This window comes from Macaca thibetana, chromosome 13, assembly GCF_024542745.1.
Source record: "Macaca thibetana thibetana isolate TM-01 chromosome 13, ASM2454274v1, whole genome shotgun sequence".
NCBI classification, from domain to species: Eukaryota; Metazoa; Chordata; class Mammalia; order Primates; family Cercopithecidae; genus Macaca; species Macaca thibetana.
The window spans coordinates 78369792-78397314 of NC_065590.1; the positions used below are offsets into that span (position 1 = coordinate 78369792).

The following is a 27523-nucleotide window of genomic DNA, read 5'->3' on the forward strand; positions in this document are numbered from 1 at the left end:
AAAGAAAAACAAAAACAGGCAGAAGCCACTGGGAGCACAAGTGAAAGGAACTACTCTAGGTCTTTTGGGATCAGTACAAAGCCACCATTCCAGTGGCAATGTGAGGTTGATAGCTGGAGGACAAGGGAAAGCTATACAAAATAGAGGGAAGAAGCATGTGCAAAAAGCTAGAGGAGATCACCTATGGAACTCGAACTGGTGGCTTGTTTGGAGATTTTAAAACGCCAGCCATCAGCCATGATATTTATTGAGAGCTATTCAGATTTTAAAGTAATTGCTTGACTAAATGTCACTAGGCAACAGTATCTTTCTTAGCCTTATAATGTAAACATGGGCCAGGTGGAGTAGCTCACGCCTGTAATTCCAGCACTTTGGGAGGCTGAGGCAGGCAGATCACCTGAGGTCAAGAGTTCAAGACCATTCTGGCCAACAAGGAACACCATCTCTACTAAAAGTACAAAAAATTAGCCGGGCGTGCTGGCACAGGCCTGTAGCACAGGCCTGTAATCCCAGCTACTCAGAGGCTGAGGCAGGAGAATCGCCTGAACCCAGGAGGCAGAGGTTGCAGTGAGCTGAGATCACGCTATTGCACTCCAGACTGGGCGACAAGAGCAAAGCTCCATTTCAATTAATTAATTAATTAATTAATTAAGTAAACATGATAAGTTGATGATGTATCACAAATTCACCATCAAGATGATAGTTTCAGAGTGCAGGTTGACAATTTCATAGGGAAAACAGAAGTAAAGAAGAATAGCCAGAAATAGAAAGGCACACATAGTGACTTCTTTTTCGAGAGTTTTAATGCTCTGAAAGATCATGAATAAATAATATTACTTTCCAAACTGTACTAATGTATTTCACTAGATGTATATGAAACAAAATACTTATAACATTGTGGCTGTTATTCAAACAGTGGAAAGAAAGTGATGCCATTTTCCATTTAGTTTGTTTTAAAAATCAAAGATATGTAAATTTACTTCCCATATCTTGTTAGTGTACCTTCTTTTTTTCCAATTCCTGCTTCTTCTGAAATAACAGCCAAGTATCATTTGATAATACTTAAGAAATAATAAAGTAGGTATGATACTTTTTTTTGAGACAGTCTCGCTCATCGCCCAGGCTGGAGTGCAGTGGTGCCATCTCGGCTCACTGCAAACTCTGCCTCCTGGGTTCACGCCATTCTCCTGCCTCAGCCTCCTGAGTAGCTGGGACTACAGACGCCCGCCACCATGCCTGGCTAATTTTTTTGTATTTTTATAGAGACGGGGTTTCACCATGTTAGCCAGTATGGTCTCTATTTCCTGATCTGGTGATCAGCCCGCCTCGGCCTCCCAAAGTGCTGAGATTACAGGCGTGAGCCACCACGCCTGGCCGGTATGATAAATTTTAAAACCACCACAGGGCTTAGAGTTTGGGAGGTTCCGGCTCAGACCCATGTTAATCTCCTTAATTTCAAGAATTCTGTAATCAAAAATGAGTTTCTGTCTTAGAAAGCCTATCACAAGAAACAGTAGTGAGAAAAGCCTACAACTCCAGAAAATATTGGTCATAAGAACTTTTCCTAAAAAAACTACACAAAGTGAGACATGCAGTTGGGGTGTGGAGAGAGCAGTTTCTTTATTCATTTTTAGAATTGGAAGGGAGAAATCTGGCCAGGTGTGGTGGCTCATGGCTGTTAATTCCAGCACTTTGGGAGGCTGAGGTGGGTGGATCACCTGAGGTCAAGAGTTCGAGACCAGCCTGGCCAACATGGTGAAACCCTGTCTACTAAAAATACAAAAATTAGCTGGGTATGATGGTGCATGCCTGTAATCCCAGCTATTTGGGAGGCTGAGGCAGCAGAATTGCTTGAACCTGGGAGGCTGACATTGCAGTGAGCCGAAATCATGCCACTGCACTCCAGCCTGGGCAAGAGTGAGACTCTGTCTCAAAAAGAAAAAAAGGAAAAAAAGAAGGGAGAAATCCTGTTAATAGAGTTTATGATGGCTGATGTCCTAGAAAGTACCGATTAGAAAGTATTAATGTATGTCTTAGAAAGTAATAACGGCCTGGCGCGGTGGCTCACGCCTGTAATCCCAGCACATTGGGAGGCTGAGGCGGGGGGATCACAAGGTCAGGAGTTCAAGACCAGCCTGGCAACATGGCGAAACCCTATCTCTACTAAAAACACAAAAATGAGGCCGACCTGGTGGCAGGTACCTGTAATCCCAGCTACTCAGGAGGCTGAGGCAGGAGAATCACTTGAACCCGGGAGGCAGAGGTTGCAGTGAGCCAAGATCGTGTCATTGCACTCCAGCCTGGGCAACAAGAGCAAGACTCCGTCTCCAAAAACAAACAAACAAAAAAGAATAACAAGATTTATTTCACCAAATTTAAACAGAATTCACATTGACTTCACAGCCCTTTGAATATACTTGAACTTTAAGTTCAACTGTACTGTTGACCAGTCTTTCCAAACAGTGTTACAGTACAAAGAGCGTGGGCTGCTGAACCGGACTGACCAAATGGGAAACTCTGCCACGCCACATGTCAGCTATGCTTCTTGACTAATTTTTGTATATTTATTATGTTGCACAGGTGGGTCTTGAACTCCTGTGCTCAAGCAATCCTCCAGCCTGGGCCTCTCAAAGTGTTGGGGTTACAGGTGTGAGCCACCGTGCCTGGTTTCCCTAAATTACTTAATCTCCCTGGGCCAGTTCTTTTACTCATAAAATGGATTTGTTTCTAACACAGAATTGTTGTAAACTTAAATGAGTGTCTAACGTGCCTCCTATTGCCAGACTCTCAGTAAACTTTTGCCCGGTCAACTAATGTCCAGCAACGAGGCTAGTGACTTTTCCTTTTTTTCTTTTCCTTTTTTTTTTTTTTTTGAGACAGAGTTTTGCTGTGTCGTGTGGGCTGCAATGCAGTGGTAGTTCGATCTTGGCTCACTATAACCTCCACCTCCCGGGTTCAAGCTATTCTCGTGTCTCCGCCTCCTGAGTAGCTGGGATTACAGGTACCTGCCACCAGGTCGGCCTCATTTTTGTGTTTTTAGTAGAGATGGGGTTTCGCCATGTTGCTAGGCTGGTCTTGAACTCCTGACCTTGTGATCCCCCCGCCTCAGCCTCCCAATGTGCTGGTATTACAGGCGTGCACCATCGCGCCCGACTAATTTTTTTTCCCCGAGAAGAGTTTTGCTCTGTCGCCCAGGCTGGAGTGCATTGCAGGATCTAAGCTCACCGCAACCTCTGCCTCCCGAGTTCAAGAGATTCTCCTGCCTCAGCCTCCCGAGTAGCTGGGATTACAGGTGCGTGCCACCACGCCCAGCTAATTTTTGTATTTTTAGTAGAGACGGGGTTTCACCGTGTTGACCAGGCTGGTCCCGAACTCCTGACTTCAAATGAGCTGCTTGCCTCGGCTTCCCAAAATGCGGGGAGGCTAGTGATATTTAACGTTAAATAACTTTGGCCTCCAAAGATACCTGTTTCCATTTTAAGACACTTCTATTTAGTTTTGGGAGGGTAAACTAGTTATATTTTAATAATGAAAACATCTGTTACATAAGCACCTAGTGAGTAATCGACCTTCTCGGACTCTCCGGGCGTGAGGGGTGGGTGAGGGGACCGGCAGGCTGTCACAGCCCCTTCAAAAGGGACTTGGGGCTGGGAGATGTCGCAGTCAACTGGGAAAGGAGAGCCAATCAGCAACTGGAGCGTCCCACGCCGTTTGTCAAATGCATCTCCGGATTAGCTCTACTCATACGTATATCTTGGGGGTGACTAGGTGATGTCCGTGTTCAAGACACTAGCGTGCTAAGCCTGGCATTTCAGTTTGCACAGCGCTGTAAGTTTTGTCTCAATTTTCCTGACCGCCAGCGAACCTGGAGGACGTCTGTTAGCGGTAAATTTATTTATTTATTTATTTATTTTGAGACGGAGTTTCCCCTTGTTGCCCGGGCTGGAGTCCAACTGCGCGATCTCGGCTCACCGCAACCTCTGCCTCCCAGGTTCACGCGATTCTCCTGCCTCGGCCTCTCTAGTAGCTGGGATTACAGGCATGTGCCACCACGCCTGCCTAATTTTGTATTTTTAGTAGAGACGTGGTTTCTCCAGTTGGTCAGACTGGTCTCGAACTCCGACCTCAGGTGATCCGCCCGCCTTGGCCTCCCAAAGTGCTGGGATTACAGGCTTGAGCCACCGCGCCCGGCCAGCGGTAAATTATTTACCCACATTCCGAAAAGGAAAACGGGCGCCCGCGCGCAAGGACATACTCCTTGATGGTCACTCAACCAGAACGCCGCTGCTCCGGCGCCACTGCTTGACCTAGCGCACCGCCCCCTCCCCGACGCGGGCGCCGTCGGGCTGCTGCGCCATGCGCGCGACAGGGAAAGGAGGGGTCGCGCTAGGTTGCGTCACTCGTCTGCGACGGCGCCTGCGCGAAACACCATGCTGATGGCAAGGTGCAGTGGTCCTGTCTTGCTCTGCCTGCGGCAGGGACTCGGAACCAATTCATTCTTGCGCGGCCTAGGGCAAGAGCCCTTCGAAGGAGCTCAGTCACTGTGTTGCAGGTTCTCGCCTAGAGACCTGCGAGACGGAGAAAGAGAGCACGAGGCGGCACAAAGGAAAGCCCCAGGAGCAGAGTCTTGCCCATCTCTCCCTCTGAGCATCTCGGACATTGGGACCGGATGTCTTTCGTCACTGGAAAACCTCAGACTGCCTACTCCGCGGGAAGAGTCATCCCCTCGAGAGCGCGAGGACTCGAGTGGAGACCAGGGCCGGTGCGGTCCGGCACACCAGATATCCGAGGATCCTTCGATGCTCTCGCAGGCCCAGTCTGCTACCGAGATCGAAGAGCCTCACGTCTCCCCTTCTTGTTCAACTTCCAGACAGAGACCCTTTCAGGTTGGGGAACTGATTTTAGCTGAGACTGAGAAGAGAGAAACACAATTTAAGAAATTATTTAGATTGAACAAAGTTGGACTCTTAAATAGTAGCTGGGGGGCAGTCCCGTTCAGCAAGATCGTGGGCAAGTTTCCCGGCCAGATACTGAGGAGTTCCTTGGGTAAGCAGTTCACGCTGAGGAGGCCAGCATTGGAAGACTATGTATTATTGATGAAAAGAGGGACTGCCATAACAGTCCCAAAGGTAATGTGATGGAGATAAGGTGTGTATTGTTTCCAGGAGGAGCAAAGACAGATGCAGTACTCAGTCCTGATTAATGTACTCAAAGCATATCTCAGAACGTTTGGATTTTTTATTGTACTCAGGCTTTTAAGATAAACCAATGGATATAACTTTTACATATCATGATGAAAATTAGCATTAGGAAACGCCCAGATTTTAATTTTAACTTGGGAGTCTCGATTCCCTTTTTTGTAAAATGTGGATAATATTTCAACTTTCTGTTAGGGTGATGTGAACTCATTAGGTACATAGTAAGTACTAATTTTGTTCCCCATTACTCTTAAGTTTACAACTTCAGGACTCAAGAGAATGTTGAACTCTTAGGGAACAATTTTTTAGTACTACTATGATGATATTTTAATAATATTTAATAATCATGTTACAAGAGTATATTTTATCAACAGTAGATACATTACGGTGCTGTTTCCTTTAGGGAAGAAATAGAGTTTTATGTTAAAATAGCTAACATTCAACACCAAACATAAAATGACGTCTTTATTAAAAAGTTAACTCCCTAAAGCCTAGTTTCAGTTTTTTTTTTTTTTTTTTTTTTTTTTGAGACAGGTTCTCACCGTGTCATTCAGGCTGGAGTGAAATGTTGCGATCTTGGCTCACTGCAACCTCTGCCTCCCAGGTTCAACCGATTCTCCCACCACAGCCCCCTGAGTACCTGGGACTACAGGCATGCGCCACCACCCCGGGCTAATTTTTGTAGAGACGGGGGCGGGGCGGGGGGCGGCAGGGGTTTCACCTTTTTGCCCAGGCTGGTCTTCAACTCCTGGCCTCAAGTGATCCGCCCACCTCTGCCTCCCAGTGCTGGGATTACAGGCGGGAGCCACCGTGCCCAGCCCTAGTTTGAAGTTTATGCTAATCATCTATTGCTAGCAGATTATTTCAATCCTTAGTCACAGTCACAGTCCTTGAGTAGAATGTTCCTGTGTAACACAACTCCTCCTTTCTCCAGATCAGGATTCGTTCATTATTTATTCAGCAAATGATTGACTGCCTTACATACTCAAGGCACTATTTAGGGAAGTATAGTGTTGAACTGCAGTCCTCACTCTCAACATAGACCTTACATTCTAGAAGGGGTGACAAAGAACAAACAAGTAAATGAAAGAATAAGGTCATTTCCAGTTGTATTAAGTGTCATGAAGACAAATACATTAACAATGACATTGGGGTGACCTGGGGTACGAGCATACTTTATGTCAGGTGAGTAGAGATGGTCTCCAAGAAGGTACACTTGATAGGAAACCTAAATAAGGAAGAGCTTGCCTTGTAAAGATCTAGGATAAGAATTGTTCTTGCAAAGGGAGGAATACTGCAGAGTTTCTGTTGTGGCCTCTGGGTCAGATGAGGGTCCCTCTATGAGGTGTGGTTTGAGTATTTTATTCCATTTGTAGTGAAGGACCATTAGAAGTTTCTGAGTAGGAATCCAGTCTGTATTTTAAACGGTCTACCCAGGGACTAAGAAAACTTTCCTCAGAAGCTTAGGCTACTGAGGTATAATAAGCTTTTTTTTTAAAGATAGGGTCTTGCTATATCACCCAGGCTAGAGTGCAGTGGCTCAATCACCTCTTACTGTAGCCTCAACCTCCCGGGCTCCAACAATTCTCACACCTCAACCTCCTGAGTAGCTGGGACCACAGGTGTATGCCACTATAGCTAATCAAAAAAAAATTTTTTTTTTAGTGTTGGGGTCACCCTAACTTGCCCAGACTGGTCTCAAACTTCTCTAGGCTCAAGGGATCCTCCCTTGAGGGTGCCGGGATTACAGGTGAGAATGACCGCTCCTGGCCATGGTATCGTAAGCTCTTGAAGAAAACTAAAGACTTTTGTAATTTTATCTTGCTTCCCCATGTCTCCTTTCTCCCCATTAGACAAAATGAAGAAAGATTAGTTACATTTCATGAAGTTATAAATAGGCATCCTTAGTGTACTTTCTGCCTTTCCATTTGTTACAGATATAAGTCACATTGTTCTACTCTAAGGAGGAATTTAAGTACTAAATTTGTTAGGTGTTGACTTCTCTTTATAGCTTCCAAGTAGTAGCTGGAGATAGTTTAACTTCAACTTTTACAACTTCGAAATGCTTGAGGGAATACCTCCACTGTTGTTTAAAAACTGATCTCCCTGTAAGAATTACATAATTCCATCTTAGTATTAAAAAGTATGACTGGAGGCCGAATGCGGTGGCTCACGCTTGTAATCTCAGTATTTTGGGAGGCTGAGGCAGGAGGATCATTTGAGCCCGGAAGTTTGAGACCAGTTAGGGCAACACAGGGAAACCTTGTCTCTACAAAAAATAAAAAATTAGCCAGGTATGATGGCACACACTTGTGATCCCAGCTACACAGGAGGCTGAAATGGGAGGATGGCTTGAGCCCAGGAGTTTGAGGCTGCAGTGAGCCATGATCTTGCCACTGCACTCCAGCCTAGGGAACAGTGTAAGACCCTGTCTCAAAAAAAAGGTGAGGGGGCAGGTGCAGTCACTCGCACCTGTAATCTCAGTGCTTTGTGAGGCCAAGGCAGTAGGACTCCTGGAGGCTAGGGTCAAGGCTAACCTGGCCAACCTAGCAGGACCCCATCTTTATAAAAAATAGAAAAAAATGAGTTGGGCATGGTGGTACATGCCTGTGGTCCCAGCTACTTTGGAGGCTGAGGTGGGAGGATGGCTTGAGCCCAGAAGTTCGAGGCTGCAGTGAGCTACTGTTGCACTACTACACTCCAGTCTGAGTGACAGGGTGAGACCCTTTCACCAAAAAAATTTGTTTAATAAATTTAAAAAAAAAACAGTTTTTATTAATGTCATCCATAACATTCGTGTTGTGTTAACAAAAACAATTCCAATTATATGTTTGGCAAATGGGTCCTCCAATCGATTTCTAGCATAGTCCCTTTTTTTCCTTATATAGCAGAGCTCCCCTACCCCCAGGCTGAGGACTGGTACCAGTGCATGGCCTGTAACAGGGAACCAGACCACACAGCAGGTTAGCGGTGGTAGTGAGCATTACTGCCTGAGCTCCATCTCTTGTCAGCTCAGCCATGGCATTAGATTCTCATAGGAGTGCAAACTCCTGTGAACTGCGCATGCGCCAGATGTAGGTTGCATGCCCCTTATAAGAGACTGACTAATGCCTGATAATCTGAGGTGGAACAGTTTCATCCCAAAACCATCACCCTCTCCCCAATCTGTAGAAAAATTGTCTTCCACGAAATGGGTCCCTGGTGCCCAAAAGGTTGGGGACCACTGTTATACAGTATCTTAATTCTAAATTAGAAGCTCATCATTTGGTCGGGCACGTTGGCTCACGACTGTAATCCCAGCACTTTGGGAGGCTGAGGCCGGCAGATCACCTGAAATCAGGAGTTTGAGACCAGCCTGGCCAACATGGTGAAACCCCATCTCTCCTAAAAATACAAAAAATTAGCTGGGCGTGGTGGCAGGTGCCTGTAATCCTAGCTATTTGGAAGGCTGAGGCAGGAGAATCGCTTGAACCCAGGAGGCGGAGGTTACTGTGAGCCGAGATTGCACCACTGCACTCCAGCCTGGGTGACAGAGCGAGACTCTGTCCCCCAAAAAATAAATAAGTTCATCATTTTGGGCTGGGCAGGGTGGTTTACGCCAGTAATCCCAGCACTTTGGGAGGCCAAGGCGAGCGGATCACCCGAGGTCAGGAGTTCAAGACCAGCCTGGCCAACATGGGGAAACCCCGTCTCTACTAAAAATACAAAAATTAGCCGGGCATGGTGGCAGGCACCTGTAATCCCAGCTGTTCGGGAGGCTGAGGCAGGAGAATCGCTTGAACCCGGGAGGTTGCAGTGAGCCAAGATCACGCCATCGTACTCCAGCCTGGGGGACAAGAGCGAGACTTCGTCTCCAAAAAAAAAAAGAAGTTCATCATTTTATGCAGAGATTATATAGTAAATTCCTAACTGGTCTTCCTGCCTCTTGATTTTTCTCCAGTAGATCCTGTATTCTTCTGCCAGATTAATCCTCATAAAATGCCATTTATATCACCTCGGTGACACACCCTGGTTGCTTATCAGGCCGAGTTCTAATGCCTCATACTGGCATTTAGTTCTCTGCGTATCTCTCCTGAGATAACAAACTGTATTTATTCTACCTCTGCTTTGTTTAAAGCTGTTTTTACCTTGTGATTGTTCCCATAAATTGTCTACTCTTTGTCTTTAAACTAGGCCATCCTGCTGTTCTAAGAACTTATATTGTCTGTAATTTTGGTATTATTCTGAAGTGTTGCCTTATTTGTTAACTGATTCTTGGATCTCTCTTATTTCATCAAGTGAAATATAAACTCTATAGGCAGAGTGCCTGTAGGCAGGTCCAGAGTCTGATTCGTTTTTTCACTCCCTTCTCCATACTCGACAGTGTAAGATAAGACTAGGCGCTTAGTACATATTTATTGGTCGCTGAGTCACCCATACTGTTTTCAATCATAGGATATTAGTATGATTCTCTTGATGATGGATATCAGCCCAGGTGATACTGTTTTGGAAGCTGGCTCAGGCTCTGGTGGAATGAGCTTATTTTTATCCAAAGCAGGTAAGAGATTGGATTGAGCTGGATCTCGGTAACAAAGAAAACGTTCAATTTGTTCATAATAACAGAAAGTTATGAGGATATTTGGGAAAATACCTAACATTGAGGTAGCATTCTCCTAGAATCTGAATGTGAGCACCTATTTTTCTTTCCATTTTGTACATTTATTCCAGTCAGTCTCTTTCTGATCCTCCCTCCATTTTCTTTGCTTTGTCTTGTTTCCTTCATGCTCTCTAATGCTGCTGCTTTTTTCTTAAGTATACGTTTTATTGGAATATAACATAGCTACAGACAAGTGTGCAGGTCGCAAATGTATACCTCAGCGAATCTTTGTATAGTGACCACTCGTACTTATTACCCAGATCAAGGTAAGGAGTGTCTCTGCCCCACAGATGCCTCCTCATGTCCCCTCCCAGTCCTTATCATCACCAAAGGAAACCACTATTGTGACTTTTATCACCACTGATTAGTTTTGCCTCCTTTGAACTTATATAAATGGAATCATACAGTATGTACTCCTTTGTATCTGGCTACTCTTGTTCATCATTATGTTTGTGAGATTCACTCATTGCATACAGCAGTAGTTCTTTCATTTTAGTTGCTGTATAGTACTCTCTTCACAATTTACCCATTTACTGTTGATAGACATTTGAGTTGGATATTATAAATAGTGCTGCTCGGAACCTCCTTGTGTACTTGTCATGTTATTGTTGAATAATAGTGCCAGATGAATACTTAGCCTGAGGGAATATGGAAGGAGGTTGTCAGCTGCTGGGGGGAGAGTTAGACATCGTTAGGACCAAAGAATTATAGTAGGTGTTCATAAAGAAATTAATCATAGTACAGAGCTGTTAAGTAAAAAGCTACATTATGAAGAATTATCTCTTTTTTTTCCAGAAAGTCTCTAAAAATTGTCAGTTGATAAAAGTACTGCTTGAAGGTGGGTGTCTGATCAAAAATCAAGAGGTGTATATTAAACATATATTTTTTCATGTTCCTACCACTTAATTTCTGGTTACTTTTATGCTAGTTGATTAGTACCCCTTTGCCTACCTAATTTCTCTGAGTGTCAGGGTTGTTTTGGGTGGTCTGACTGTACAGTGTTCTCTCCCCTACATAATGATAAACTGTTGAATAGTCACAGTACTTTCTTTGAGTAGATTTTATAAAGATTACAGACAGAAATATGCTGAAATTAAACTCACACCTTTTGTTCTTTGACCTAATGTCTTCACATATGAATATTATCTAGATTATATTAACCCAGTAAATTCATTCTGGGCTCCTCAATCTTTTGTTTGACTTTTCTGTACATAGTTAAAGGCAGTCATTTTCTCATAATCTATGACAAATTCCTAACTGCATGGTTTCATTTGACAAAGTGGATTCATAAAAACTGGTGAGAACGGATAAATGCCTTTATTTCTAAAATATATAGTATCAGAGGAGTGTCATGGCTTGAATAATCCTAAACTATAAATGTGCAAGAAATTATTGCTATTTACCTATGTTATGGGTATTTTTCTCCATAATTTCTTTTCCAGTTGTTTAGTTTATATTACCTTTTTTTTTTTTTTTTTTGAGGCTGTTCCCCAGGCTGGAATGCAGTGGTATGATCGTGGCTCACTCCAGCATTGACCCTCGGAGCTCAAGTGATCTTCCTGTCCCAGGCTCCCAAGTAGCTGGGACAATAGGCACATACCACCAAAGCTGGCTAATTTTTTAAATTTTTTGTAGAGACTGGGTCTCACTGTTGCCCAGGCTGGTCTTAAACTCCTGGCCTCAAGCAATCTTGCCTAAGCCTCCCAAAGTGCTGGGATTACAGGCATGGGGCACCACACCCAGCTTATATTACTATTAACATTAATTTTTATCTCCTGAGAACCTCATAACTTGCAGTTGGAGTTACATTTCAAAAGATACCTTGGAATTTAAACTTCTTTAGTAAACTGTAAACTGATTGATCTGGGATAATCTCCAAATGGTATCAAATCGCTTCAGATAGAGGTGGGTGGAAAGTTAATTGCCTTAAATTAAAATGTAGTACTCCTGTCTGGAATTGCAGTATTACCGTGCTAATTAGTTTAAAAGTTCTTCACACACAGACATACACACACATACACAAATATATATACCTTTTGTTTGTTTGTTTGTTTTTTTGGTAGAGACAGGGTTTCACCATGTTGGCCAGGCTGGTCTCAAACTCCTGACCTCAAGTGATCTGCCTGCCTTGCCCTACCAAAGTGCTGGGATTACCTTGGCGAGCCACTGTATCAGGCCACAAATACCTTTTAAATATGTGAAAGACTCAACCTCATCCATAGTAAAAGAAATGCAAGTTAAAACTACATTAAAAGGCTGAGCGTCATGGCTCACATCTGTAATCCCAGCACTTTGGGAGGCCGAGGCAGGCAGATTGCTTGAGCTCATGAGTTTGAGACCAGCTCGGGCAAAATGGCAAAGCCTCGTCTCTACCAAAAATACAAAAAATTAGCTGGGTGTGGTGGCACACATCTGTCATCCCAGCTGTTCAGGAGGCTGAGGTGGGAGGATTGCTTGGGCCTGGGAGGTGGGGGGTGCAGTAAGCCATGATTGCACCACTGCACTCCAACCTAGGTGACAGAGTGAGACCCTGTCTCAAAAAAAAAAAAAAAAAAAAAAACTAAAAAATCTACATTAAAAATGATAAACTCTATTCATTTTTTAGATTGACACAGATAAAAAGTTCAAAAACTTTCAGGGAGAGTATGGAGATACAGGTTTGTTTTTTTTGAGATGCAGTCATGCACTGTTGCCCAGGCTGGAGTGCAGTGTCGCATCTGGGCTCACTGCAACCTCCGCCTCCCGGGTTCATGCCGTCCTTCTGCCTCCTGAGTAGCTGGGACTACAGGCATGTGCCACCATGCAGGCTAATTTTTTTTTTTTTTTTTTTTTTTTTTTTTGAGACGGAGTCTCGCTCTGTCGCCCGGGCTGGAGTGCAGTGGCCGGATCTCAGCTCACTGCAAGCTCCGCCTCGTGGGTTTACGCCATTCTCCTGCCTCAGCCTCCTGTGTAGCTGGGACTACAGGCGCCCGCCACCTCGCCCGGCTAGTTTTTTGTATTTTTTAGTAGAGACGGGGTTTCACCGTGTTAGCCAGGATGGTCTTGATCACCTGACCTCGTGATCCACCCGCCTTGGCCTCCCAAAGTGCTGGGATTACAGGCGTGAGCCACTGTGCCCGGCCTGAGATATAGGTATTCTAATACATTGCTGGTTGGCATATAAGTTGACACCACTTATGTGAAGGACAATGTAATATTATGTGAATAAATTCATATGACCCTTGAGCCTGCAATTCCATTTTTAGGACTTTATCCTATAGAGATATACTGGCTTGATACAAAGACGTAGGTGTAAGAATTTTCATTGCCATATTGTTTGTATTAGCATATGACTAGAAACAAGCTAAATGTTCATCATAGCCATACACTGGAATATAATGGCTGTTAAAAAGAATGCAATTTTTTAAAAAAGAATGCAGTACATCTAGAATCACTGAAATGACATTGTCGGTAAGTAAGAAGGAAGGTACAGGACAATGTGTGTAATACACCACATTGTGTGTTAAAAACAGATAGATACTTGCATGCTTGTATAGGCAGTGACTATCACGGGAAAGGTAAATAGCTGGTGATGTGGTTGCCTCTGAAGAGGGAGGGAGATTAATTGGGGATCAGGGATAAGAGGAAGACTTGTAACATTGAACTATTTCAATTTTTTTTTTCACATACATGTAGTACCTTTGCAAATACGTTTTTGACACTTTTTAATAAACTGATTAACATTGTGAAATATCAAATTATTTTTTACTTAAGTTGGATCACAAGGACGAGTCATAAGTTTTGAGGTACGAAAAGACCACCATGATCTGGCTAAGAAGAATTACAAACACTGGCGTGATTCATGGAAATTAAGTCATGTAGAAGAGTGGCCAGACAATGTGGATTTTATTCATAAGGATATTTCAGGAGCAACCGAAGACATAAAAGCTTTAACATTTGACGCAGTAAGTTTTCTAACATGGGTCCTGTGTTACTCCTTTGACTACAGAGAAGATAGGCGTCAGGCTTCTTTTGCATGGGCAAGGGTCTTCCTTCATTTGCTTCATGTCTATCTCTAGGGATGGAAAGAATATTTTTGTTTCATGCCTTTTAATCTCATGGTGGGATTTTGGGCAGAGACATACTGAGTTACCGAGTTGGGTGCTGAAGTTGTCATTGAATGTGGAATGATGACTGAAAACTAGGACCAAAGACTAGTCAAGCATCATGAACCTCAGCATTTCCAGGATAAATCGTACTTTGGAAGCAGCATTGGAAGCATATTGAACCCAGCACCTAACCTGAATTTTGAGATTTGGGGGAATAAGTAGCTTCCATTTGACAAGGAATAGACAGAAGGCATCTTCAACTAGACAGTTAAAGTCAGGATATCAAGAGGAGTGTGTTCACTGGAGATGTCGAGGACGGAGGTGTTCATCATGAACAAAGCTCCAGAAAGTGGAGCAGAGAGATTGTGAGGAAGAGAAACACTGGGAGGTTGACTTAGGGAAAAGAAGCAGAGAAGATGAAGGTAAAAAGATAGATGACAAGAGAGGATACATTAAGCTGTGATCAAACATGGTGGAGATCTGGGACATGGAAGTATTTGCTGGCTTAAGAGTTTCAGAATTCCAGAGTAAGTTGCCCTATCCTTGGTGATGCCACTTCACAGTTCATAGCTTCACAGTATGAACCGAGGTCTGGTTAGGAGTCTTCCTTCCTTTCCTTAATTGGCTGCTGGAAGGATAGACTATTTTGGTGATAAATGAAGCAAAGTTCAAAGAGGAGAGAAAATCTTTTTTTTTTTTTTTTTTTTTTGGAGACAGAGTCTCATTCTGTTGCTCAGGGTGGAGTGCAGTGGTACAGTTTCAGCTCACTGCAACCTCCATCTCCCAGGTTCAAGCAATTCTCCTGCCTCGGCCTCCCAAATAGCTGGGATTACAGGCACATGCCACCATGCCCAGCTAATTTTTGTATTTTTAGTAGAGATGGGGTTTCACCATGTTGGCCAGGCTGGTCTCGAACTCTTAACCTTAGATGATCTGCCTGCCTCAGTCTCCCAAAGTGCTGGGATTACAGGCATGAGCCACTGTGCCTGGCTGTGAAAATGATTTTTATCAGCACTGGCTTCTAGCTCTGATATAACTAAAGCCTATAGTTTTAGTGGCACAGCTTCCTGTACAGAAAGATTTCAGTTCATTTTTCTCATCTATGACTTGCTTGTTACAGCTCAATAAGGGGGAAAGGGCTGTGTTTAGGTCATCCATAGGAATGTCAAAAATACCTGGGAGATTAAATAGGTCATCAGAATTTCATTTGATGAGCATGAAACACAACAAAGGATTTTAACGATATCATTGAAGCTTTGTAGAAACCTGCTGAACCATTCCTGATCTAAAAATAATACTCCTTTTTAGATTTATTCAGCTGACTCTCTCTTGAATAATAGTGCCAGATGATTACTCAATATGAGGGAATAGAGAAGGACGGTGGGAGGGTGTCAGCTGCTGGGGAAGAGTTATATACCGTTAGGACCAAAGAATTATAGTTGGTGTTCATGAATAATTGTAATACAGAACTTTTTTTTTTTTTTTTTGGTCGCCCAGGCTGGAGTGCAGTGGCCGGATCTCAGCTCACTGCAAGCTCCGCCTCCCAGGTTTATGCCATTCTCCTGCCTCAGCCTCCCGAGTAGCTGGGACTACAGGCGCCCGCCACCTCGCCCAGCTAGTTTTTTATATTTTTTAGAAGAGACGGAGTTTCACCGTGTTAGCCAGGATGGTTTCAATCTCCTGACCTCGTGATCCACCCGTCTTGGCCTCCCAAAGTACAGAACTATTAAATAGAAGCTAGATCATGAATAATTTCCTTTTCTTAAGAATGTTTCTAAAAATTGTACATTGGTAAGAGTACTGCTTGAGGGTTGATGTTTGATCAAAGATCAAAAGGCGTATGTTAAACGTAAATTTCTGGCTGGGTGCGGTGGCTCACGCCTGTAATCCCAGCACTTTGGGAGGCCGAGGCAGGCGGATCTCCTGAGGTCAGGAATTCGAGACCAGCCTGGCCAACATGGTGAAACCCCATCTCTACTAAAAATACAAAAATTAGCCAGGCGTGATGGCGGTTGCCTGTAATCCCAGCTACTCAGGAGGCTGAGACAAGAGAATTGGTTGAACCCGGGAGGCGGAGGTTGCAGTGAGCTGAGGTTGCACCACTGCACTCAAGCCTGGGCAACAGAGCAAGAGTCTGTCTCAAAATAAGCAAACAAACAAACAAATTTGTTTTCACATTCCCACTATTTTTTTTTTTTTTTTAATTGTTGCTCCCTTTGTCTACTTAATTCTTCTCCTAGCTGCCATCTCACCTTCTGGGCCTTCCCTCTTCTAATCCATTCCCCTCATCTCTAGAATAATTTTCCTAAAATATACTTCTGGGCTGGGTGCAGTGGCTCACGCCTATAATTCCAGCACTCTGGGAGACCTGAGGTCAGGAGTTCGAGACCAGCCTGGCCAACATGGCAAAACCCCTTCTCAACTAAAAATACAAAATGTAGGCCGGGAGCAGTGGCTCACGCCTGTAATCCCAGCACTTTGGAAGGCCGAGGCGGGCAGATCACCTGAGGTCGGAAGTTTGAGACCAGCCCGATCAATGTGGGAGGTCAGGAATTCGAGACCAGCCTGGCCAATATGGTGAAACCCCATCTCTACTAAAAATACAAATAAAATGAGCTGGGCGTGGTGACTTGTGCCTGTAATCCCAGCTACTCGGAAGGCTTAGGCAGGAGAAGCGCTTGAACTCGGGAGTTGGAGGTTGCGGTGAGCTGAGATTGTGTCATTGCACTCCAGCCTGGGCAACAAGAGTGAAACTCCATTCTAAAACAAACAAACAAACAAACAAAACAAAACAAAGAAAGAAAAATACAAAAATTCGCCAGGCATGGTGGTGGGTGCCTACAATCCCAGCTACTTGGGAGGCTGAGTCAGCAGAATCGCTTGAACCTGGGAGGTGGAGGTTCCAGTGAGCCAAGATTGCGCCACTGCACTCCAGCCTGGGCAACAGAGCAAGACTCTATCTCAAAAAAGCAAAAAAGAAAAAAATATATGTATATGTGTATATATATGTATTTCTGATACTGTCATTCTCCTGCTGAAAAAACAATCCAGAGCTTTTCAGTCAAAGATTTCTGGTGTCCAGACTCTGATCTGAACCTTCCTTTCTCTAGTCCTTTATGTAACCTGACTCCATATATGCCAACCAAAATGATGCTAAATGAATAAAAAAGGTGTTAAACCATAAAGAAAAACAGAAAAAAGAGCATGACTAATAAAAGAATTTAACACATTTTGGGAACAGCTTAACCATCAAAAGGGAGTGGACACAATGGAACACTAACAATAAATGTACTCTAGCTACATCAATAAATCTGAAAGACTTGGTGTTTGGTAGAAAAAGCATTATAAGAGAGTATGTGAAATGACTACCTACATGGAAAATTTAAAACTACACAACATGTATTGTTTGTAGCTATTTACATATGTTGTAGAAGTATAAAATTTGGGAATGTCACCAACTTCTGGACACTGACTGTTTCTGAGGAGAGAAAAGGAAGGGAAAGGAATAGAGGGAGATAAGTTTGGGGTCCATTCAGGTTGGTCCACCGCCAGGCTCCATAATCGCCAGCATAACCTTGGGTAAGTCACTGAAGCTTTCCATGCCTCAGTCACCTCGTGTATTAAACAGTAATGATAATAGTACCTATTTCATAGAGTTGTTGAGGATTAAATAAGAAAATTCATGTGAAGTACCTGGTACATAGTAAGCAATGAATAAATGTTAATTATGATTTTCATCATTTTGATTTTCTTCCTTTCCCCTTTTCTCTGCCTGTTTAAACTCTGTTCTCCCTTCAAAGCTTAAAGGTCATCTCTTGCGTGAAATATCCTGCCTCATCTAGCCAGAGGATTATTACCTGCCTCTGAATTTCTGAACCACTTTGTTTCTGGAGTCAATAAGCATTTATTAAGAACCTGCCATGTACCATGTGCTGTGCTAAGACAAAAATTATGCATTCAAAAGAGCTTTCAAAAACAAAAAATGAATAAGAAATATTTAAAAATTAAAAAATAATAGCTGTCGGCCAGGCGTGATGGCTCATGGCGGTAATCCCAGCACTTTGGGAGGCTGAGACGGGTGGATCACTTGAGGTCAGGCATTTGAGACCAGCCTGACCAATATAGTGAAACCCCATCTCTACTAAAAGTATGAAAATTAGCTGGGTGTGGTGGTGGTGCATGCCAGTAATCCCAGCTGCTTGGGAGGCTGAGATAGGAGGATCGCTGGAACCCAGGAGGCAGAGGCTGCAGTGAGCTGAGATTGCACCACTGCACTCTAGCCTAGGTGACAGAGCAAGACTCTGTCTCAAAAATTAAATTAAACTGGCCGGGTGCAGTGACTTACGCCTGTAATCCCAGCACTTTGGAAGGCTGAGGCGAGTGGATCATGAGGTCAGGAGTTTGAGACCAGCCTGGCCAACATGGTGAAACCCTGTCTCTACTAAAGATAAAAAAAAAAAATTAGTTTTGCGTGGTGGTACACACCTGTAATCCCAGCTACTCGGGAGGCTGAGGCAGGAGAATCTCTGGAACCTGGGAGGCGGAGGTTGCAGTGAGCAAAGATCGCACCATTGCACCCCAACCTGGGCAACAGGGCAAGACTCCATCTCAAAAAAAAAAATTAATTAATTAAATAAGATGAAATGAAATGGACACATAAACAGTTACTAAAAAGACTCAGAAGTATAAAACACCATGGCTGTAGAACTTGGTAGGAGGAGATGAGGCTGTAAATGCAGTCATGAGGGGCTAGATAATAAAGAAAGTTGTATATTTATCAAGCTGGATAGTATGGACATTATCTTGTAAGTAGGAGAGCAGACTGTCTAGATTTCTGTTTTAGAATAATTCTGGAGAAAGAATGGAGGTTGGGAGTCTATGCAGAAAGGTATTATAATATTTCAACAAGATATGATGAGGTCTTGACCTAAGTCAATGTCGGTGGGATTAATTTGAGAAACACTGGAGGTAGATTTGTGAGACTTTAATTCAAACAGAAGCACCAAAACCCCAGAGTCTCAAAAGAGAATTCCAGGTGAAGAAAATGATGGCTTCTTGATTAGGCTTTGAAAAAAGACAATGATGACTCTAAGTTTCTGGTTTGAGTAACTGGATAAATGCTGTTAACTGAGAATTGAGCATTCAAGAGGATTTGCAGTTTTTTTGGTTATCTGACTTTGGTCCTTGTCAATAACATAGTAAAACTACAGTCTAAGAGCCCATGTATGTCATCATGTTGACCCTTGATTGTCATTGAAATCTTCACTTGGATATTTATTTATTTATTTGAGATGGAGTCTCACTCTGTTGCCCAGGCTGGAGTGCAATGGCATGATCTCGGCTCACTGCAGTCTCTGCCTCCTGGGTTCAAGCATTTCTGCTGTCTCAGCCCTCTGTGTAGCTGGGACTACAGGCACCCACCACCATGCCCAGCTATTTTTTTTGTATTTTCAGTAGAGACAGGGTTTTGTCATGTCGGCCAGGTTGGTCTCGAATTCCTGACCTCGGGTGATCCAACCGCCTCGGTCTCCCAAACTGCTTGGATTGCAGGCATGAGCCACCATGCCTGGCCTCGACTTGGATATTTAATAGGCATCTTAAATACATATCCAAACCTGAATTCTTATTTCCCCCAAGCTTGCTCTCCCATAATCTTGATCATTTTCCTCATTAGTAAATGACATCTCCATTCTTTCAGTGGCTTAGGCTGAAAACTTTGAATTCAGTCTTCTTTTTCTCACATCCTACTGCCAATCCTAATCCTAATTCCAATTGGCTCTGTCTTCAAAATATATACCACTTCTTACCACACCAACTGCTCTTTGCTATTACAAGCCACCGTCATCTTTCCTTGCATTCTCAGTGTTTTCTGCATGTAGATTTTAAAGTGAGTCAGAGTATACTTAATGACAGTGAATTGTACACTTAAAATGGCAATGTTGATTTTACTACACACACAAAAAGTTTTTTTAAAAAGTTCAGATCGTGTCATTCTTTAAAATTCTCCAGTGGCTTCTCAATTGAGAAGTAAAGCTAAAGACTGCGTGATTCTATGTAATCTGTGTCCACCACCTTCGATGTCATCTCTTACACTTCCCCCCTTTTATCTCCACTGCAGTGACAGTAGCCTCAACAGACTTTCCAAGTAGCCTACTACCTCAGAGTGTTTGTATTAAATATTTGCTGTTCCCTCCACCAGGAGCTCACTTCTTCCCTACATTTCCATGGGTTAAACTTAATTTTATTTTCTTCAGATCTCTTCACTGACCAGCTTGTGTATAAAATGACACCTCCTTTCCCTAACCTGTCACTTTCTTTCCCTCTTACTCTGCTTGTTTTGTTTGTTTTGAGATAGGGTCTCACCCTGTCACCCAGGCTGGAGTGCAGTGACACAATCACAGCTCACTGCAGCCTTGATTTCTCAAGCCCAAGTGATCCTCCCTCCTCAGCCTCCCAAGTAGCTGGAACCACAGGTGCACGCCACCACGCCTGGCAGTTTTTTTTCTTGAGATGAGTCTCACTCTGTCGCCCAGGCTGGAGTGCAGTGGCGTGATCTCTGCTCACTTGAACCTCCCGGGTTCAAGCTATTCTCCTGCCTCAGCCTCCTAAGTAGCTGGGATTACAGGTGTGCGCCACTGCACCCGGCTGATTTTTGTATTTTTAGTAGAGATGGGGTTTCACCATGTTGGCCTGGCTGGTCTTGAACTCCTGACCTCAGGTGATCCACCCGCCTCGGCCTCCCAAAGTGCTGGAATTCCAGGCGTGAGCCACCGCACCCAGCCAATTTTTTTATTTTTATAAATGTGGGGTCTCACTGTATTGCCCACGCTGGTCTGGAACTCCTGGGCTCAAGCAGTCCTCCTGCCTTGGCTTCCCAAAGTGCTGGGATTACAGGCGTGAGTTACCATGCCTATTCTGCTTTATAACTGTTTTTCTTCATGTCACTCACCACCCTCTGTCCTATTTATTTATATTTTTTTAATTTTTGTTTAATGTCTACCCCTTCATTAGATCCCATGAAACAGACTATAAGTTCCAACTATATCCTTACCACTTAGAGAAAAATGTTTGTCATGTAGAGAGTGCTTAATAAATATTTGGTGAATTAATAAGATGTCCCTTGACCAATTAGTACTGTTTTTAATAAACACATAAACTAATATTTTCTCATTTAGTAAATAGATATGCCAGCATAACTCCAAGCTTTCTGGAGTTCATACGACAGTAAATGTTACTTTATTTTCTATTTTGACCAGATTTTTTTTTTGTTTTTAATTAATTTTTTATTTGAAAAATTTTCACTTATCTTTTGTACTTATTGGCATCTTCTGTGACTACAGCCGTGTACACTGCAATTGAAATTGAAAGAAGAGTAAAGAGGAAATAAGGGATATGATTCTTTTTTTTTTTTTTTTTTTTTGAGACAATCTCACTCTGTCACCCAGGCTAGAGTGCAGTGGTTTAATCTTGGCTCACTGCAACCTCCACCTCCCAGATTCAAGCAGTTCTCCTGCCTCAGCTTTCCCAGTAGCTGGGACTATAGGTGTGCACCACCATACCTGGCTAATTTTTGTATTTTTAGTAGAGACAGGGTTTCGCCACGTTAGCCAGGCTGGTCTCAAATTCCTGACCTCAGGTGATCCACCCACCTCAGTCTCCCAAAAGTGCTGGGATTATAGGCGTGAGCCACTGCCTCTGGTCAACAGTGTGAATTTCTGTTGCCAAAGCTGAAATAAAGCATTTAGATTTATAAGTTTTGGCAATAGAAATTTACAATGTCAGCCAGGTGCAGTGGTTCACATCTATAATCCCAGCATTTTGGAAGGCCGAGGCGGGCAGATCGCTTGAATCCAGGAGTTCAAAACCAGCCTGGGCAACATGGCAAAACCCTGTATCTACATAAGATACAAAAAATTAACTGAGAATGGTGGTGCCTGCCTGTCATCTCAGCCACTTGGGAGGCTGAGGTGGGAGGGTTGCTTGAGCTCAGGAGGTGGAAGTTGCAGTGAGGTGACATCGTGCCACTGTACTCCAGCCTGGTCAACAGAGCGAGACCCTGTCTCAAAAAAAAAAAAAAAGAAATTCACATTGTCTCAAATGTTTAAATGTTTTATGTTGTAATGGCGTGTTTTACACTTGGCAATATTGATAATACAGGCATACAGGAATCTTTGGTTATATTCATATATACATACATAGCCAAATCAGTATTTCCATATTAATGTGCCAAGTACAAGACATATCATTATGATTTTTCAGTATCATCAAGTACTATGACAAATTATTTTTTCTTCCCTGAGACAGGATCTCACTCTTGCCCAGGGTGGAGTATGATGGCAAAGTCATAGGTCACTACAGCCTCGAACTCCTAAGCTCCAGTGACCCTCCCATCTCAGCTTCCTGAGTAGCTGGGACTACGGGCTTGGGCCTCTGCATCCAGCCACTCTTTTTTTTTTTCTCAATAGAGTCAGAGTCTCGCTGTGTTGTCTGGGCTGGTCTCAAACTTGGCCTCAAATGGATCCTCTTGACTCAGCTTCCCAAAGTGTTGGGATTACAGGCAGGAGCCACCTTGCCCAACTGTATAATAATTAACATACCCTTTTGGGAGAAGTAAAATGATAGTTAATAATACTACCTTCTAAAAAATGAAATACCTTGAGTGATTGCTGTATCATTTCACCACAATAAGAAAACTTATGCTTTATTTAAACGGAATCAGACTGATGCAGTTCTCTTTTCCCCCTACACAGGTAGCTTTGGATATGTTAAACCCTCATATTACTTTGCCTGTTTTTTACCCACGTCTTAAGCATGGTGGTGTATGTGCTGTATATCTAGCAAAGTGAGTAATAGAACTGTTTTTCTTTGTAATGTGACTTTTAAGTGCACTTTTGCTTAAGTTCCAAACAAAAAAAAAATTTTTTTTTTTGACACAGAGTCTCATTCTGTCACCCAGGCTGGAGTGCAGTGGTATGATCTTGGCTCACTGCAACCTCCACCTCCCTGGTTCAAGCAATTATCCTGCCTCAGCCTCCCAAGTAGCTGGGATTACAGGCACCCACCACCACGCCCAGCTAATTTTTTCTATTTTTAGTAGAGAAGGGGTTTCACCATGTTGGCCAGGCTGGTCTTGAACTCCTGACCTCAGGTGATGTGCTCGTCTGGTCTTCCAAAGTGCTGGGATTACAGGCATGAGCCACCACGCACAGCCAAAATATTCATTTTGTAACTGAATAAAGTGTACATGACATTTTATACAACTGTTTTAAAATGACAAGTCCCAAGTTCATTTATATTGTATATTTATTTAGTATTTATTTATTTATTTATTTATTATTTTTTGAGACGGAGTCTGCTCTGTTGCCCAGGCTGGAGTGCAGTGGTGCAATCTCGGCTTATTGCAAGCTCCGCCTCCCGGGTTCACTCTATTCTCCTGCCTCAGCCACCCAAGTAGCTGGGACTACAGGCGCCCACCACCACGCCCAGCTAGTTTTTTCTTTTTTAGTAGAGATGGGGTTTCACCATGTTAGCCAGGATGGTCTCAATCTCTTGACCTTGTGATCCACCTGCCTCGGCCTCCCAAAGTGCTGGGATTACAGGCGTGAGCCACCGCGCCTGGCCAGTTTTTTTTTTTAACCTTTTTTTGTTTTGTTTTGTTTTTTTGAGACAGAGTCTCGCTTTGTCACCCAGGCTGGAGTGCAGTGTTGTGATCTCAGCTCGCTGCAACCTCCACCTCCCAGGTTCAAGTGATTCTCCTGCCTCAGCCTCCCAAGTAGCTGGGATTATGGGTGTGCACCACCACACCCGGCTAATTTTTGTGTTTTTAGTAGAGACAGGGTTTCACCATGTTGGCCAGGCTGGTCTGGAACGCTTGACTTCAAGCGATCGTCCGCTTCAGCCTCCCAAAGTGCTGGGATTACAGGCATGACCCACGCCCAGCCCTATATTACTGTTTAAATCATTTTTTACATAAATAGTAATATAAGATGCGCATTTTCTTCTGACAATCTGGAAGAAACTTTTTAAAAGTATAATGTGAACAGTAATGTTAAATTATGGTCTCTGTGTTTGTTTACTTAGAATTTTGTGAAAGTACTTTTTATGCTTCCTAACTTGAATATTTAAACCCTCTCCTGCCTTAATTTAACTATAGTATTTAAATGTGGGCAAGAGGTATAGGGAACTTAAATAAATAGAATGTTATTATTTTAGTAGAAATGTACATTTTTCACTTTTCTGAAAGCATCACACAGGTTATCGAACTTTTAGATGGAATTCGCATCTGTGAACTTGCTCTTTCATGTGAAAAGATAAGCGAGGTCACTGTCAAAGATTGGTTGGTTTGCCTTGCAAAACGGAAAACTGGAATTTTAGCTCAAAAAGTAGAACCTAAAATCAACATAGATGTACAACTAGATTCTCAAAAGAAAACTGGAGTTGAAGATGAGCTGTTTCAAGAGGATGACCGTGGTGAGCTTCAGTTTTACTTTATGCATGTAGTAATAAATGGAGAATGAGTTCCTGAGTATACTGACCAAAAGATTATAAAAATATTCCTCAGCAATTTTCTATAGAAATTGAAGTGTGATATTTTGCTAAGATGTATAAGGCACAGAATAATTACTTTTCCTGCCTTTTACATAAAACTCTGATATCTTTGAAGAATTGAGCTTTTTATAATCTTCATATTTTACTTGTCACAAGGAGCTTGGTTTGTGAAATAATTTAAGTATATTACGGTTGTTTTATATTTAGATCACTGATTATTACTGAACGGAATGAATTTAATGGAACCTGATAGGCAAATAGCTAATATTCCAAAAAGCAACTTCTAAGATGCTGCTGGAATTCTTGAAAGAACTGAGTTTAGATCTTTGTCATATATGCACATTATTTAGGCCATGAACAAGTTTTCAAGTATCCATTGATTTATGATATGGGCTTATCCATTTGGTTATAAAATCATATGTTTATTATATAATCATTGACAAATCATTTCTGTATAATAACTGGCAGAGTAGCTCTAAAACAAATACAAGGAAAAAAAGAGAAAAAACTTAGAGTAACTCATATTTTAACAGTTTTGTGAAAAAATTAGAAAATATTTTATGTAGCTTATAGTACATATATTTTTTACAACAGAAGAATCACATTCTGATTTTCCATATGGATCATTTCCCTACGTTGCTAGACCAGTACACTGGCAACATGGTCATACAGGTGAGTAATGTTTTCAGAACATATTAAATGGTGTTTTTTCTTCTAATTAATATAATGACTTTATGTTTTTCTTCTCTTAAATTAGCTTTTCTTGTCAAGTTGAGGAAGATCAAACCACAACTGAGTACTCCAGATGACAGCAACTGACTTGAAGATGGAAAAATATCAAAATAGAACTTTATATTGAAAATCACTACTTTCATAGATTGGCATTTTTAGCTATTACTGTGACTTATATAACTTTTACATATAATTTTGAAAATAACAAAATAAAGATGTATAACATGGCAAAACTGCTTAAACGTCCCATTTTGACACTTGTCTTGCAGTTAGTTTGACATTTTGTAGTTAATGATTCCAAATTGGTTTAGTTGGACCATCTCATTCTTCGCTTCCTGTGAACCACTCCATAGATTTGTCTTTCTTCAAGAAATTAGTTTTCTTTCCTTTATTTGATTGATGGTCATTGACTACTGAAATAAAATTGCATTTTAAGATAAACTTTATGTATCTGTCCATTTTAAATACATCTTATCATGAGTTGTATATGTCTTAAAAAATAATAGTCTGGGTTACAGTAAATAATGGGGGGAAACTTAAGAATGATATAATCACCTTAAAAATTATAACAAAATATGTAACAGCTCTTGAATCTCTTTTATCCCCCTCAGAATCTTTTTAACCAGCTTGAAAGAACATCAGAATTGTTCAGTGTTACTATGTAAATTAAATGTTTAGGGGCCGGGCACAGTGGCTCACACCTTTGGGAGGCCAAGGCAGGCAGATCACCTGAGGTCAGGAGTTCGAGACTAGCCTGGCCAACATGGCGAAACCCTGTCTCTACTAAAATACTAAAAATACAAAAATTAGCCAGTTGTGGTGGCGGGCGACTGTAATCCCAGCTACTTGGGAAGCTGAGGCAGGAGAATCGCTTGAACCTGGGAGGCGAAGGTTGCAGTGAGCTGAGATTGTGCCACTGCACTCCAGCCTGGGTGACAGGGCGAGACTCCGTCTCAAAAAAAAAAAAGTTTGGGCAATACATTTTAGAAACATGAATTAATTACAAATGGGACTTATATTCATAGGCATCAGTTATTTAGCATTTACCACATATCATACATTGTTTTGAAACTATATATGTTTTTCACTTACTATGGACAACTTATCTTTCAGGTTATCCATATTTTACAGATAAACACTGACTTAGAGTGATTAGGTCGCTGTTTAAATATAGATGTTTTATGGGTTTTTGGTTGTGTGTGTGTGTGTGTGTTTTTTTTTTTTTTTTTTTTTGAGACAGGTTCTCATTCTGTCACCCAGGCTGCAGTGCAGTGGCATGATCGTGGCTCATTGCAGCCTCAGTCTCCCAGGATCAAGCAAGCCTCCCACCTCAGCTTCCCATGTAGTTGGACTACAGGTACATGCCACCACACCCAGCTAATTTTTGTGGGTTTTTTGGTAGAGACGGGGTTTTGTCATGTTTCCCAGGCTGGTCTCAAACTCCTAGGCTCAAGCAATCCTTCTGCCTTGACCTCCCAAAGTGCTGGGATTATAGGTGTAGAGCCACCATGCCCGGCCTCTTTTATGGGCTGTAAAATAGTAATGCCTTGGAGGGTAAATGCTACCATTCCTAGATTTATCTCTTAGGCTAGAAGTATTTAAAATTATACATGTGTGTAAATTTTTTATTAAATAATGTATTACAGAACATAGAACATTTTAAAATCTCTGCCTTTTTAGAGTTTACAGTCTATGATAGAGCTTGACATTAAATAGTCACACAGATATAAAACTAAAACTGTTATAAATTCCCCCCAAAGAAGTACAAGGTACTATGAGTAACCATAATGGGGGACTTTGCTCTAGCAAGTGACAATTGAGCTGAGACCTGAATGGTAAGTAGGAATTAACTACAGCAGGGGAAATGGGAATAAAAAGTGATGCTGGGGTCGAGTGGAAAAGATGGATAGATAGATAGGGATGAGGCCATGCAAGTTCTTATATGCCTGTGAAGGAATTGGTCTATCCTAAGAAAAATGGGATGCCGTTGAAGAATTTAAGTAAGGGGTGACATGTTCAGATCTGTGTTTTGAAAATCACTCTGGCTGCATTTAGACAAGTGATTGAATCAGGAGCAGAGTATTCTGGTGTTATATTTCTGTATGATAACTAGCTGAACATTTATACAATAATGATGCCTTTATAGCTTTTATAACATTTCCAGATACAGTTATACATTGCTTAACAGCGGCAATACATTCTGATAAATGCATAGTTAGGCAGTTTCATCATTGTGTGAACATTATAGAGTGTACTTACACAAACTGAGGTGGTATAGCCTACTACACACCTAAGTTATATGGTATAGCCTACTGCTCCTA

The 27523-nt window shown here is 42.3% G+C and overlaps 3 protein-coding genes across 7 annotated transcripts in view; 1 reads left to right on the forward strand and 2 right to left on the reverse strand.

The window, feature by feature from the left end:
• The window catches only part of WDR43 (WD repeat domain 43), a 254939-nt gene that overhangs the window by 72776 nt on the left and 154640 nt on the right, over positions 1–27523 (reverse strand). The window lies entirely within an intron of this gene.
• Positions 4387–25643, forward strand: TRMT61B (tRNA methyltransferase 61B). Of its 2 annotated transcripts, XM_050753998.1 has the most exons (7): positions 4387–5129; positions 9633–9735; positions 13588–13778; positions 22673–22764; positions 24166–24392; positions 25065–25142; positions 25228–25643. In XM_050753998.1, exons 1-7 carry the CDS (start codon positions 4431–4433, stop codon positions 25287–25289), a joined length of 1452 nt encoding a protein of 483 aa, XP_050609955.1. In that variant the 5' UTR covers positions 4387–4430; the 3' UTR covers positions 25290–25643. The 2 variants fall into 2 exon arrangements, with proteins under 2 accessions (XP_050609955.1, XP_050609956.1); XM_050753999.1 differs by lacking the exon at positions 9633–9735 and having other exon boundaries at positions 4387–5046.
• The window catches only part of SPDYA (speedy/RINGO cell cycle regulator family member A), a 39151-nt gene continuing 36499 nt past the window's right edge, over positions 24872–27523 (reverse strand). For 3 of the 4 annotated variants that reach the window (XM_050754020.1, XM_050754019.1, XM_050754021.1), the window contains one exon: positions 24872–25615. In XM_050754020.1, coding sequence (XP_050609977.1) covers positions 25524–25615 — 92 coding nt within the window. In that variant the 3' untranslated portion in view covers positions 24872–25523. The remainder of the gene's footprint in view (positions 25616–27523) is intronic. The other variant, XM_050754022.1, reaches the window with a different exon arrangement.